This window comes from Rutidosis leptorrhynchoides, chromosome 10 (genome assembly GCF_046630445.1).
Source record: "Rutidosis leptorrhynchoides isolate AG116_Rl617_1_P2 chromosome 10, CSIRO_AGI_Rlap_v1, whole genome shotgun sequence".
In the NCBI taxonomy this organism is placed as follows: domain Eukaryota; kingdom Viridiplantae; phylum Streptophyta; class Magnoliopsida; order Asterales; family Asteraceae; genus Rutidosis; species Rutidosis leptorrhynchoides.
Window position 1 is genome coordinate 331902826 of NC_092342.1, and position 13462 is coordinate 331916287.

General features: G+C 34.8%; 1 protein-coding gene across 1 annotated transcript; it reads left to right on the forward strand.

Annotated features, from left to right (window-relative positions):
• Nucleotides 1-7454: 7454 nt before the first annotated feature.
• Nucleotides 7455-8771, forward strand: LOC139871359 (uncharacterized). The gene is made up of 4 exons (XM_071859076.1): nucleotides 7455-7629; nucleotides 7780-8046; nucleotides 8101-8192; nucleotides 8292-8771. Exons 1-4 carry the CDS (start codon nucleotides 7455-7457, stop codon nucleotides 8769-8771), a joined length of 1014 nt encoding a protein of 337 aa, XP_071715177.1.
• The last annotated feature ends 4691 nt before the right edge of the window (nucleotides 8772-13462 follow it).

Sequence of the window (13462 nt, forward strand, 5' to 3'; positions counted from 1 at the left end):
AAATTGCCTTTATAGCTGCCGAGTAGCAAAGTTTTTATGTGCTATATTTTTCATCCTATATGTATAATAGCGGTATTGTAAGTTTGTAAATTTTGTATAAAGTTTGAACGCGAAATATTATTATAATAAGTTTTTCATATAGAATCGTAGTAGTTGAATTGTATAATAGCTGCTAAGTATGAACTTAACGGGTAGGTACTACCCGAATTAAAACTATAAAATGCTAATACGAAGAAAAAGCTTTTATAAATAAGTTCATATTATGCTACGAAATACTAATGACTACTCTTAAATTCTGTATGATTAACTCAATTCTTTTGGCTATTTTTGAAGGAAATGGCACCGGCGACTCGTCAGAACTTGAACATGAGTGAGGAAGACTTCCGTGTTTTCCTTGCTGCGAACATAGCCGCAGTGCAGGCTGCAATGAAAAATAACAATAACTCTGGATCTAGCAGTGGAACTAATTCCGCAAGAAATCGTGTAGGATGCTCCTACAAAGAATTCACTGCCTGCAAACCTTTGGAATTTGATGGAACCGAAGGACCAATTGGATTGAAACGGTGGACCGAGAAGGTCGAATCGGTGTTTACCATAAGTAAGTGTATTGAAGAGGACAAAGTTAAGTACGCTACGCATACCTTCACATGTACGGCGTTAACGTGGTGGAATACCTATCTCGAGCAGGTAGGACAAGATGCTGCTTACGCACTACCATGGTCAATATTTAAGCAATTGATGAACGAGCAGTATCGTCCCAGGAACGAGGTCAATAAGCTCGAGGTAGAGCTTAGAGGATTACGAATGCAAGGTTTCGATATCACCATGTACGAACAACGATTCACAGAATTGTGCCTATTGTGTCCCAGAACGTTTGAAGATGAAGAAGAGAAGATCGACGCATTTGTAAAAGGGTTACCGGAAAGAATTCAAGAAGATGTGAGTTCACACGAGCCCGCCTCCATACAAAAGGCAAGTCGAATGGCTCACAAATTAGTGAACCAGATCGAAGGAAGGATTAAAGAGCAGGCGACCGAAGAGGCTAACATGAAACAAGTCAAGAGAAAGTGGGAAGAAACCAATGACAAGAGTCACCAATACAACAACAACAATCACAACCAAAATCGCAACAACTATTCCAATAACCGCAACATCAATCGCAACAACAACTTCAACAAACGTCCCAACAACAACTACAATAACCGGCCCAACAACAATAACACCAACAACAACAACAACAACAACAGCAATAATAACAATCCCAACAACAATCTCAATAACAACAATGGCAACAAAAACCAAAAACAGCCATGCCAAAGATGTGAAGAGCATCACCTGGGGTTCTGCACGACATTTTACAATAGGTGTAAAAGAAATGGTCATAGCACGAAGAAGTGAGAAATCTATTGACCAATGCATAATAGAACTAAAGGAACAAATAATGTCGAAACAAATAATACCGCCATAGTTTGTTTTGGATGTGGAAAACCGGGCCACTTTAGTAGAAATTGCCCGAATCAGGGGAATACTAATGGGCAGGGCCGCGGAAGAGTCTTCAATATTAATACAGCAGAAGCGCAGGAAGACCCGGAGCTTGTTACGGGTACGTTTCTCATTGACAATAAATCTGCTTATGTTTTATTTGATTCGGGTGCGGATAGAAGCTATATGAGTAGAGATTTTTGTGCTAAACTAAGTTGTTCACCGATGCCCTTAGATAATAAATTTTTACTCGAATTAACAAACGGTAAATTAATTACAGCAGATAATATATGTCGGAATCGAGAAATTAAACTGGTTAGCTAAACATTTAAGATTGACTTGATACCAGTAGAGTTATGGAGTTTTGATGTGATAATCAGTATGGACTGGTTGAAAGAAGTAAAAGTAGAGATCATTTGTTACAAAAATGCAATTCGCATTATACGAGAAAAAGGAAAACCCTTAATGGTGTACGGAGAAAAGAGTAACGCGAAGTTAAATCTTATTAGTAACCTGAAGGCACAAAAACTAATAGGAAAAGGTTGCTATGCTGTGCCAGCACACGTCGAGAAAGTCAATTCCGAAGAAAAGAACATCAATGATGTTCCAGTCACAAAAGAATTTCTCGATGTATTTCCGAAAGAATTACCGGGACTACCTCCACACCGATCCGTTGAATTTCAAATAAACCTTATACCGGGAGCTGCACCAATAGCTCGTGCTCCATACAGACTCGCACCTAGCGAAATGAAGGAACTTCAGAGCCAATTACAAGAACTTTTAGAGCGTGGTTTCATTCGACCAAGCACATCACCGTGGGGAGCTCCTATTTTATTTGTCAAGAAGAAGTATGGTACATTTAGGTTGTGTATCGACTACCGAGAGTTGAACAAACTTATCATCAAGAACCGCTACCCACTACCGAGAATCGACGACTTATTTGATCAATTACAAGGCTCGTCGGTTTATTCGAAGATTCATTTACGTTCTGGGTATCATCAAATGCGGGTGAAGGAGGATGATATTCCAAAGACTGCTTTTAGGGCGCGTTACGATCATTACGAGTTTATGGTTATGCCGTTTGGATTGACGAACGCACCAGCTGTGTTCATAGACCTCATGAACCAAGTGTGTGGGCCATATCTTGACAAGTTTGTCATTGTTTTCATCGATGACATACTTATTTACTCGAAGAATGATCAAGAGCATGAAGAACATTTAAGAAAAGTGCTAGAGTTGCTGAGAAAATAAAAACTGTACGGTAATTTTTCAAAGTGTGCATTTTGGTTGGAAGAAGTTCAATTCCTCGGTCACATAGTAAACAAAGAAGGTATTCAGGTGGATCCAGCAAAGATTGAAACCGTTGAAAAATGGGAAACCCAGAAAACTCCGAAGTATATATGCCAATTTTTAGGACTAGCTGGTTACTACAGAAGGTTCATCCAAGATTTTTCCAGAATAGCAAAACCCTTGACTACATTAACGCATAAAGGGAGGAAATTTGAATGGAAAGATGAACAAGAGAAAGCGTTTCAATTGTTAAAGAAAAAGTTAACTATGGCACATATATTGTCATTACCTGAAGGGAATGATGATTTTGTGATATATTGTGACGCTTCAAAGCAAGGTCTCGATTGTGTATTAATGCAACGAACGAAGGTAATTGCTTATGCGTCTAGACAATTGAAGATTCACGAGCAGAATTATACGACGCATGATTTGGAATTAGGCGCGGTTATTTTTGCATTAAAGACTTGGAGGCACTACTTATATGGGGTTAAAAGTATTATATATACCGACCACAAAAGTCTTCAACATATATTTAATCAGAAACAACTGAACATGAGGCAGCGCAGGTGGATTGAATTGTTGAATGATTACGACTTTGAGATTCGTTACCACCCGATAAAGGCGAATGTGGTAGTCGACGCTTTGAGTAGAAAGGACAGAGAACCCATTCGAGTAAAAGCTATGAATATAATGATTCACAATAACCTTACTACTCAAATAAAGGAGGAGTAACAAGGAGTTTTAAAAGAGGGAAATTTAAAGGATGAAATACCCAAAGGATCGGAGAAGCATCTTAATATTCAGGAAGATGGAACCCGGTATAGGGATGAAAGAATTTGGGTACCAAAATTTGAAGATATGAGAGAAATGGTACTTAGAGAAGCTCATAAAACCAGATACTCAATACATCCTGGAACGGAGAAGATGTACAAAGATCTCAAGAAACATTTTTAGTGGCCAGGTATGAAAGCCGATGTTGCTAAATACGTAGGGGAATTTTTGACGTGTTCTAAGGTCAAAGCTGAGCATCAGAAACCATCAGGTCTACTTCAACAACCCGAAATCCCGGAATGAAAATGGGAAAACATTACCATGGATTTCATCACTAAATTGCCAAGGACTGCAAGTGTTTTGATACTATTTGGGTAATAGTTGATCGTCTCACCAAATCAGCACACTTCATGCTAATAAGAGAAGATGACAAGATGAAGAAGTTAGCACGACTGTATTTGAAGGAAGTCATCTCCAGACATGGAATACCAATCTCTATTATCTCTGATAGGGATGGCAGATTTATTTCAAAATTCTGGCAGACATTACAGCAAGCATTAGGAACTCGTCTAGATATGAGTACTGCCTATCATCCACAAACTGATGGGCAGAGTGAAAGGACGATACAAATGCTTGAAGACATGCTACTAGCATGTGTTATTGATTTCGGAAACAGTTGGGATCGACATCTACCGTTAGCAGAATTTTCCTACAACAACAGCTTCCATTCAAGCATTGAGATGGCGCCCTTTGAAGCACTTTATGGTAGAAAGTACAGGTCTCCGATTTGTTGGAGTGAAGTGGGGGATAGACAGATTACAGGTTCGGAGATAATACAAGAAACTACCGAGAAGATCATCCAAATTCAACAACGGTTGAAAACCGCCCAAAGTCGACAAAAGAGCTACTCCGACATTAAAAGAAAAGATATAGAATTTGAAATTGGAGAGATAGTCATGCTTAAGGTTGCACCTTGGAAAGGCGTTGTTCGATTTGGTAAACGAGGGAAATTAAATCCAAGGTATATAGGACCATTCAAGATTATTGATCGTGTCGGACCAGTAGCTTACCGACTTGAATTACCACAACAACTTGCGGCTGTACATAACACTTTTCACGTCTCAAATTTGAAGAAATGTTTTGCTAAAGAAGATCTCACTATTCTGTTAGACGAAATCCAAATCAACGAAAAACTTCAATTCGTCGAAGAACCCGTCGAAATAATGGATCGTGAGGTTAAAAGACTTAAGAAAAATAAGATACCAATTGTTAAAGTTCGATGGAATGATCGTAGAGGACCCGAGTTCACCTGGGAACGAGAAGATTAGATGAAGAAGAAATACCCGCACTTATTTCCAGAAGATATGTCAACACCTACAACTGCTTAAAATTTCGGGACGAAATTTATTTAACGGGTAGGTACTGTAGTGACCCGAACTTTTCCATGTTTATATATATTAAATGAAATTGTTATTTACATGATTAAGTGTTTCCAACATGTTAAGCAATCAAACTTGTTAAGACTTGATTAATTTAAATAGGTTTCATATAGACAATTGACCACCCAAGTTGACCGGTGATTCACGAACGTTAAAACTTATAAAAACTATATGATGACATATATATGATTATATATATAGTTAACATGATATTATGATAAGTAAGTATCTCATTAGGTATTTTAACGATGATACTTCCAAGTTTGCTAGCTTACTTCCAATCTTGTAAAGTGATCATCCAACCTCAAGAAATCTTTCTTATTTACAGTAAGATATCTTTATAATATAAGGTAATACCCATATTCAAACTTTGATTCAATTTCTATAACTATAACAATCTTATTTCGAGTGGAAATCTTACTTGAACTTGTTTTCGTGTCATGATTATGCTTCAAGAACTTTCAAGCCATCCAAGGATCCTTTGAAGCTAGATCTATTTTTCTCATTTCCAGTAGGTTTATCCACAAAACCTGAGGTAGTAATGATGTTCATAACATCATTCAATTCATATATATAAAACTACCTTATTCGAAGGTTTAAACTTGAAATCACTAGAACATAGTTTAGTTAATTCTAAACTTGTTCGCAAATAAAAGTTAATCCTTCTAAATAGACTTTTAAAATCAACTAGACACATGTTCTTTATCTATATGATATGCTAACTTAATGATTTGAAACCTGAAAACACGAAAAACACCGTAAAACTGGATATACGCCGTCGTAGTAACACCGCGGGCTGTTTTGGGTTAGTTAATTAAAAACTATGATAAACTTTGATTTAAAAGTTGTTCTTATGGAAAAATGATTTTTCTAATGAACATGAAACTATATCCAAAAATCATGATTAAACTCAAAGTGGAAGTATGTTTTCCAAAATGGTCATCTAGACGTCGTTCTTTCGACTGAAATGATTACCTTTACAAAAACGACTTGTAACCTATATTTCCGACTATAAACTTATAATTTTTCTGTATAGATTCATAAACTTAATTTCAATATGAAACCATAGCAATTGGATTCACTCAAAACGGATTTAAAACGAAGAAGTTATGGGTAAAACAGAATTGGATATTTTTACTTGTTGTAGCTACGTGAAAATTGGTAAAAAAATCTATATTAATCATATCCTAGCTAACTTATATTGTATAATACATATATTCTAATATATTATGTAATCTTTGGATACCATAGACACGTATGCAAATGTTTTGACATATCATATCAACCCATCTATATATATTATTTGGAACAACCATAGACACTCTATATGCAGTAATGTTGGAGTTAGCTATACAGGGTTGAGGTTGATTTCAAATATATATATACTTTGAGTTGTGATCTAGCCTGAGACGTGTATACACTGGGTCATGGATTGGGTCAAGATAATATATATCAATTTATTTCTGTACATCTAACTATGGACAACTAGTTGTAGGTTACTAACGAGGACAGCTGACTTAATAAACTTAAAACATTAAAACGTATTAGAAATGTTGTAAATATATTTTGAACATACTTTGAGATATATGTACATATTTGTTATAGGTTCGTGAATCGACCAGTGGCCAAGTCTTACTTCCCGATGAAGTAAAAATCTGTGAAAGTGAGTTATAGTCCCACTTTTAAAATCTAATATTTTTGGGATGAGAATACATGCAGCTTTATAAATGTTTTACAAAATAGACACAAGTACATGAAACTACTTTCTATGGTTGAACGATCGAAGCCGAATATGCCCCTTTTTACTTGGTAACCTAAGAATTAGTAAACCAGTCTACTAATTGACGCGAATCCTAAGGATAGATCTATTGGGCCAAACGAACCCCATCCATTGTAGCGGATGCTTTAGTACTTCGAGTTTTTATATCATGTCCGATGGATGTCCCGGAATGATGGGGATATTCTTATATGCATCTTGTTAATGTCGGTTACCAGGTGTTCACCGTATGAATGATTTTTATCTCTATGTATGGGATGTATTGAAATATGAAATCTTGTGGTCTATTATTATGATTTGATAATATATAGGTTAAACCTATAACTCACCAACATTTTTGTTGACGTCTTAAGCATGTTTATTCTCAGGTGATTATTAAGAGCTTCCGCTGTTGCATACTAAAATAAGGACAAGATTTGAAGTCCATGCTTGTATGATATTATGTAAAACTGCATTCAAGAAACTTATTTTTGATGTAATATATTCATATTGTAAACCATTATGTAATGGTCGTGTGTGAACGGTATATTTTAGATTATCATTATTTGATAATCTACGTAATGTTTTTTTAAACCTTTATCGATAAAATAAAGGTTATGGTTGTTTTAAAAATGAATGCAGTCTTTGAAAAACGTCTCATATAGAGGTCAAAACCTCGCGACGAAATCAATTAATATGGAACGTTTATAATCAATATGAACGGGACATTTCAGCTTAAACTTCTAGAGAGTGTGAGACGTATTTTCTTTTGGGGCGGGGATTTTTCGGGCTCAAAAATTTCTTGGGTTAAATGGGCACATACTTGTTTACCTTATGGAGCGGGTGGTTTAAACATTGGGTCCTTAAAAGGCAAAAATATTGCTCTCTTGGGCAAGTGGTGGTGGAGGTTCAAAACCAAAACCAATTGTATTTGAACCAAAATAATTCGAAGTATCTATGGAATTGACGGTGGCTTGAGGTCGGGAGATGGGCTTGCTCGTCAATCGACCTCGGGCATTTGGAATAACATTATTTTTGCAGGAAGTTCAATTGAAGATTATCAAATTGATTTCAAAAAGTCGTTCATTAAAACAATCGGTGATGGAAAATCTAATTCGTTTTGGAAAGAAAATTGGTGCGGGTCACAATGTTTCAAAGATATGTTCCCAAGATTATATATGCTTGAATCAAACAAAGATGCATCGGTTAGTGATCGGGTTTCAAGGCGGGCTTCTCCAACAACAGGTTCGAATACAATTACAACAGACAATGCTGTTGCTGCTACAGTCCAGTCCTCTGTTCTGTCAGGTTCAATAGAGGATGTTGTTGCTGTTTTTTCTGCTCGTTCAGGTTCAATCTAAGATACTAGTGCTAATCCAGTTACCCCTGATGCTACTGATGTTGCTTCTGTTCGTCCAAATCCAGTTTCATCTTGTTATGCAACGTGGGCTTGGGTTCGCATTCCTACAGGTAGAACATCAAATGAGTTGCTAGAAATTGAAAACTTAATCAAATAGTTTCACTTTGATTTTAATGCTCGTGAATCATGGAAGTGGAATCTCGCGAATAATGGTATATTTACGGTTAAAAAACTTTCTACATTAATTGATAGTCATTTGCTTGGTAACCCTTCCGGTTTGAAAAAGACATTGAGAAATAATCTTGTGCCTAAAAAGATTGAAATATTTATGTGGAGAACTCGATGCCCCATTTGCGATAATGATCTTGAATCGGTCGACCATTCCCTTATTAATTGCAAATTCGCTTCGGATGTATGGTCTCGCATTCATAAGTGGTGGAGCGTCGGTCCATGTTCATCCTCAAATTTTGATCTCCTTGAAGGTGATTTGGCTCGCTCTTCTTCTATTCTTGGTCAACAAATTTGGCAAGGTGTGGTTTGGGTGTGCGCCTATTATCTTTGGAAAAATCGTAATTTTAAGGTCTTCCACTCTCGGTTCTTGTTAGTAAGATTCAAGTTAAATCGTTTGAATGGATCTCGGGTCATCTTAAGGGGAAAGATATCGATTGGTTAAAGTGGCTTGTAAATCCTCAAGTTTATCTTGATTTGTAATCGTCAGGCATAAATTCGTGTTGAGCTAGTGTTGGACTAGTCTCTTTTTTCATGTAATTCGTGTTTGTGGGTCGGTCATCATTGTTTGGCCGGTGCCTTGTATTGTATACATTTCGTTTTAATATAATTATCTTGCTTTTCAAAAAAAAAAAAAAAAAAAAAACACAATTTTGAAAGTAATTATATGAAATTGCTATCCCTTAACATCTTAAGGGAGAACCATAGGTGGTGTAATGGTTGAGGACCAATCCTTTCATAGTGGAGGTTCATCTGCACTAACTCTGGATTGCTCGTAAAGCGGGTAGTTGTCTTGGGATTAGTCAGTTCGTAAAATAAGTTAGATACCTATGTTTAAAAAACAACTTTTTTTAACGGCGATTTTTTGGCATCAGTAGATCATTTATTTCAAAACATCTTAAGAGAGTAGCTAAAAGTTGTTTGGCTACAAAATTCATAAAGTAAATAATCTAATCGAATTTTTGAGAAATATGCGTCGGCATCAATGAACTCGAGCTTATAATATCAGCAACAATAATACACAATCTCACGGAATGTGAGGTATGTGAAAAGTGAGATATGTAGACTAATGATACACCATCTAATCACACCCAACATATAATATACTAATTTGTCTTCTATGATAGGATCCACATGACGGGATGTATGACATTTGTTGGAAAATCTTACCAGATCGATGCTATGGATTAACCGGTGTGCAATCCGTATGTACGGCAAAAAAATGCTTGAAATATGTTAGCAATGTCACACGTAAGCCATTCGGCCATTCGATATGCAAATCAATTACGTCCTATGTAAGCCCCTAATTCGGGATTGTGCACGCATGTGTAACATGCGTGCCACGTAAGCCCTCATTATTCTAGAAGTTAGTTACACACACAAGTTGTGTATGTGTCACGTCTACACAAATGGATTTGCTATTTCGCGTCTATAAATAACCGCCAGAGGTCACTCATTTGAACATCCTCACTCACTATAAACTTATTTTGCTAAAATCACTTCCTATATGTAAAATTAGTAGAGCTCCGATCAAATTCTGATCAATACTAATCAGAATTTTTCATCGCACAATCAAGTTCACATGATTTGTGAGTTTAGCTATCAGTGGATCCATCCTACTGATCTATAACCACATATTTGCACTCAAGCTAACTATACACTTGAATTACACTTGATTATAGACTATCCTACCTCGTACCCTAGGGTAAAAGGAAATTCGTTTTATAGGATAGTCAGTAAGTATTAAATCCTCATTTATTCTTTTGATCCCCAGTTGCTATGAGAAACAAAAGATGAAATACAATCGATTTCTCCATTTACATTGTTCTCGCTTCTCCTTTTATCAACTTAGTACTTGAGTTTGTGTTAATCATAATAAGTTAATTGCAATTACAAGTTACAAGAGGTGATAATAAAATCACATTACAATGGACCTGAAAGATCGAAAGCCATAACAAAATTATTTAGATGCAATGTCATCTTTAGTTGTTCGCTTGGGCTTATTCACATTTCTAGACGGGCTTATTGGTTTGTATTTGAGAGTTATCAAGCTTGGGCTTATTTCCCATATCTAAGCGGCCTTATTTGCAACCATCTTTTGTAATGTTAATATTAAATACTCGTATTAAATTAATTTAATACTCTGTAGGGGTGTAAATGAGCCGAACTACTCGCAAGCTACTCGAGCTTGAACATATTTTGAAGCTCGTATAGTAAACGAGCCAGAACTCGAGCTTAATATCTCGAGCTCGAACACGCCCTCGAACCTAAACGAACCAGCTTTTTTTATTTATATTCATTAAACTTTAAATTACTATTTTATGATAATAATATAATATATAATATAATATAATATAATTTCATAATAATTGTTATAATTTTTATATGAGAGGTAATCTTCACACACCACTTTTTGATCTATCTACACTTTTATCTCATAAATTCACAGTTATACCCCTAAGTTAATATAGGGAGTTGAATTTATATTATTATTCTAGGTATAATAGTAATTTAGGTGTAGATGGATCAAAAAGTAGTGTGTGAGGATCACCTCCCTTTTATATATTTAAATAGTAACATTAAATCTTATTATATGTGAATAAAAATATACAAAAACAAATATGTAATATAATTAAATAAATTATTTACAAAACAATATTACATAATAAACGAGTCTCGAGCTTCTATAATAGCAAACGATCCGAGCTCAAGCTTAAGATATTAAGCTCGAACCGAGCTAAGCTCGAGCTCGAGCTCTGTGAATTCCAAACGAGCCGAGCTCGAACCTAGTCGAGCTCGGGCTAGTGGTATTAATTAAATATGATATAGAATGGACAAAGATTCATGGATGATCCCTGTAGTTCGTATAAGATTATACTCATGGTTTTTGGACCTTTTTCTGTTATCCTCATGGTTTTCACTTGAATCACGGGAGGTCCCTGTCAGCTATCCTGTAGTGACCCGAACTTTTCCATGTTTATATATATTAATTGAGATTGATATTTACATGATTAAATGTTTCCAACATGTTAAGCAATCAAACTTGTTAAGACTTGATTAATTGAAATATGTTTCATATAGACAATTGACCACCCAAGTTGACCGGTGATTCACGAACGTTAAAACTTGTAAAAACTATATGATGACATATATATGGATATATATATAGTTAACATGATACTATGATAAGTAAACATATCATTAAGTATATTAACAATGAACTACATATGTAAAAACAAGACTACTAACTTAATGATTTTTAAACGAGACATATATGTAACGATTATCGTTGTAAAGACATTTAATGTATATATATCATATTAAGAGATATTCATACATGATAATATCATGATAATATAATAATTTAAAATCTCATTTGATATTATAAACATTGGGTTAACAACATTTAACAAGATCGTTAACCTAAAAGTTTCAAAACAACACTTACATGTAACGACTAACGATGACTTAACGACTCAGTTAAAATGTAAATACATGTAGTGTTTTAATATGTATTTATACACTTTTGAAAGACTTAAATACACTTATCAAAATACTTCTACTTAACAAAAATGCTTACAATTACATCCTCGTTCAGTTTCATCAACAATTCTACTCGTATGCACCCGTATTCGTACTCGTACAATACACAGCTTTTAGATGTATGTACTATTGGTATATACACTCCAATGATCAGCTCTTAGCAGCCCATGTGAGTCACCTAACACATGTGGGAACCATCATTTGGCAACTAGCATGAAATATCTCATAAAATTACAAAAATATGAGTAATCGTTCATGACTTATTTACATGAAAACAAAATAACATATCCTTTATATCTAATCCATACACCAACGACCAAAAACACCTACAAACACTTTAATTCTTCAATTTTCTTCATCTAATTGATCTCTCTCAAGTTCTATCTTCAAGTTCTAAGTGTTCTTCATAAATTCCAAAAGTTCTAGTTTCATAAAATCAAGAATACTTTCAAGTTTGCTAGCTCACTTCCAATCTTGTAAGGTGATCATCCAACCTCAAGAAATCTTTGTTTCTTACAGTAGGTTATCATTCTAATACAAGGTAATAATCATATTCAAACTTTGGTTCAATTTCTATAACTATAACAATCTTATTTTAAGTGATGATCTTACTTGAACTTGTTTTCGTGTCATGATTCTGCTTCAAGAACTTCGAGCCATCCAAGGATCCATTGAAGCTAGATCCATTTTTCTCTTTTCCAGTAGGTTTATCCAAGGAACTTAAGGTAGTAATGATGTTCATAACATCATTCGATTCATACATATAAAGCTATCTTATTCGAAGGTTTAAACTTGTAATCACTAGAACATAGTTTAGTTAATTCTAAACTTGTTCGCAAACAAAAGTTAATCCTTCTAACTTGACTTTTAAAATCAACTAAACACATGTTCTATATCTATATGATATGCTAACTTAATGATTTAAAACCTGGAAACACGAAAAACACCGTAAAACCGGATTTACGCCGTCGTAGTAACACCGCGGGCTGTTTTGGGTTAGTTAATTAAAAACTATGATAAACTTTGATTTAAAAGTTGTTATTCTGAGAAAATTATTTTTATTATGAACATGAAACTATATCCAAAAATTATGGTTAAACTCAAAGTGGAAGTATGTTTTCTAAAATGATCATCTAGACGTCGTTCTTTCGACTGAAATGACTACCTTTACAAGAACGACTTGTAACTTATTTTTCCGACTATAAACCTATAATTTTTCTGTTTAGATTCATAAAATAGAGTTCAATATGAAACCATAGCAATTTGATTCACTCAAAAAGGATTTAAAATGAAGAAGTTATGGGTAAAACAAGATTGGATAATTTTTCTCATTTTAGCTACGTGAAAATTGGTAACAAATCTATTCCAACCATAACTTAATCAACTTGTATTGTATATTATGTAATCTTGATATACCATAGACACGTATACAATGTTTCGACCTATCATGTCGACACATCTATATATATTTCGGAACAACCATAGACACTCTATATGTGAATGTTGGAGTTAGCTATACAGGGTTGAGGTTGATTCCAAAATATATTTAGTTTGAGTTGTGATCAATACTGAGATATGTATACACTGGGTCGT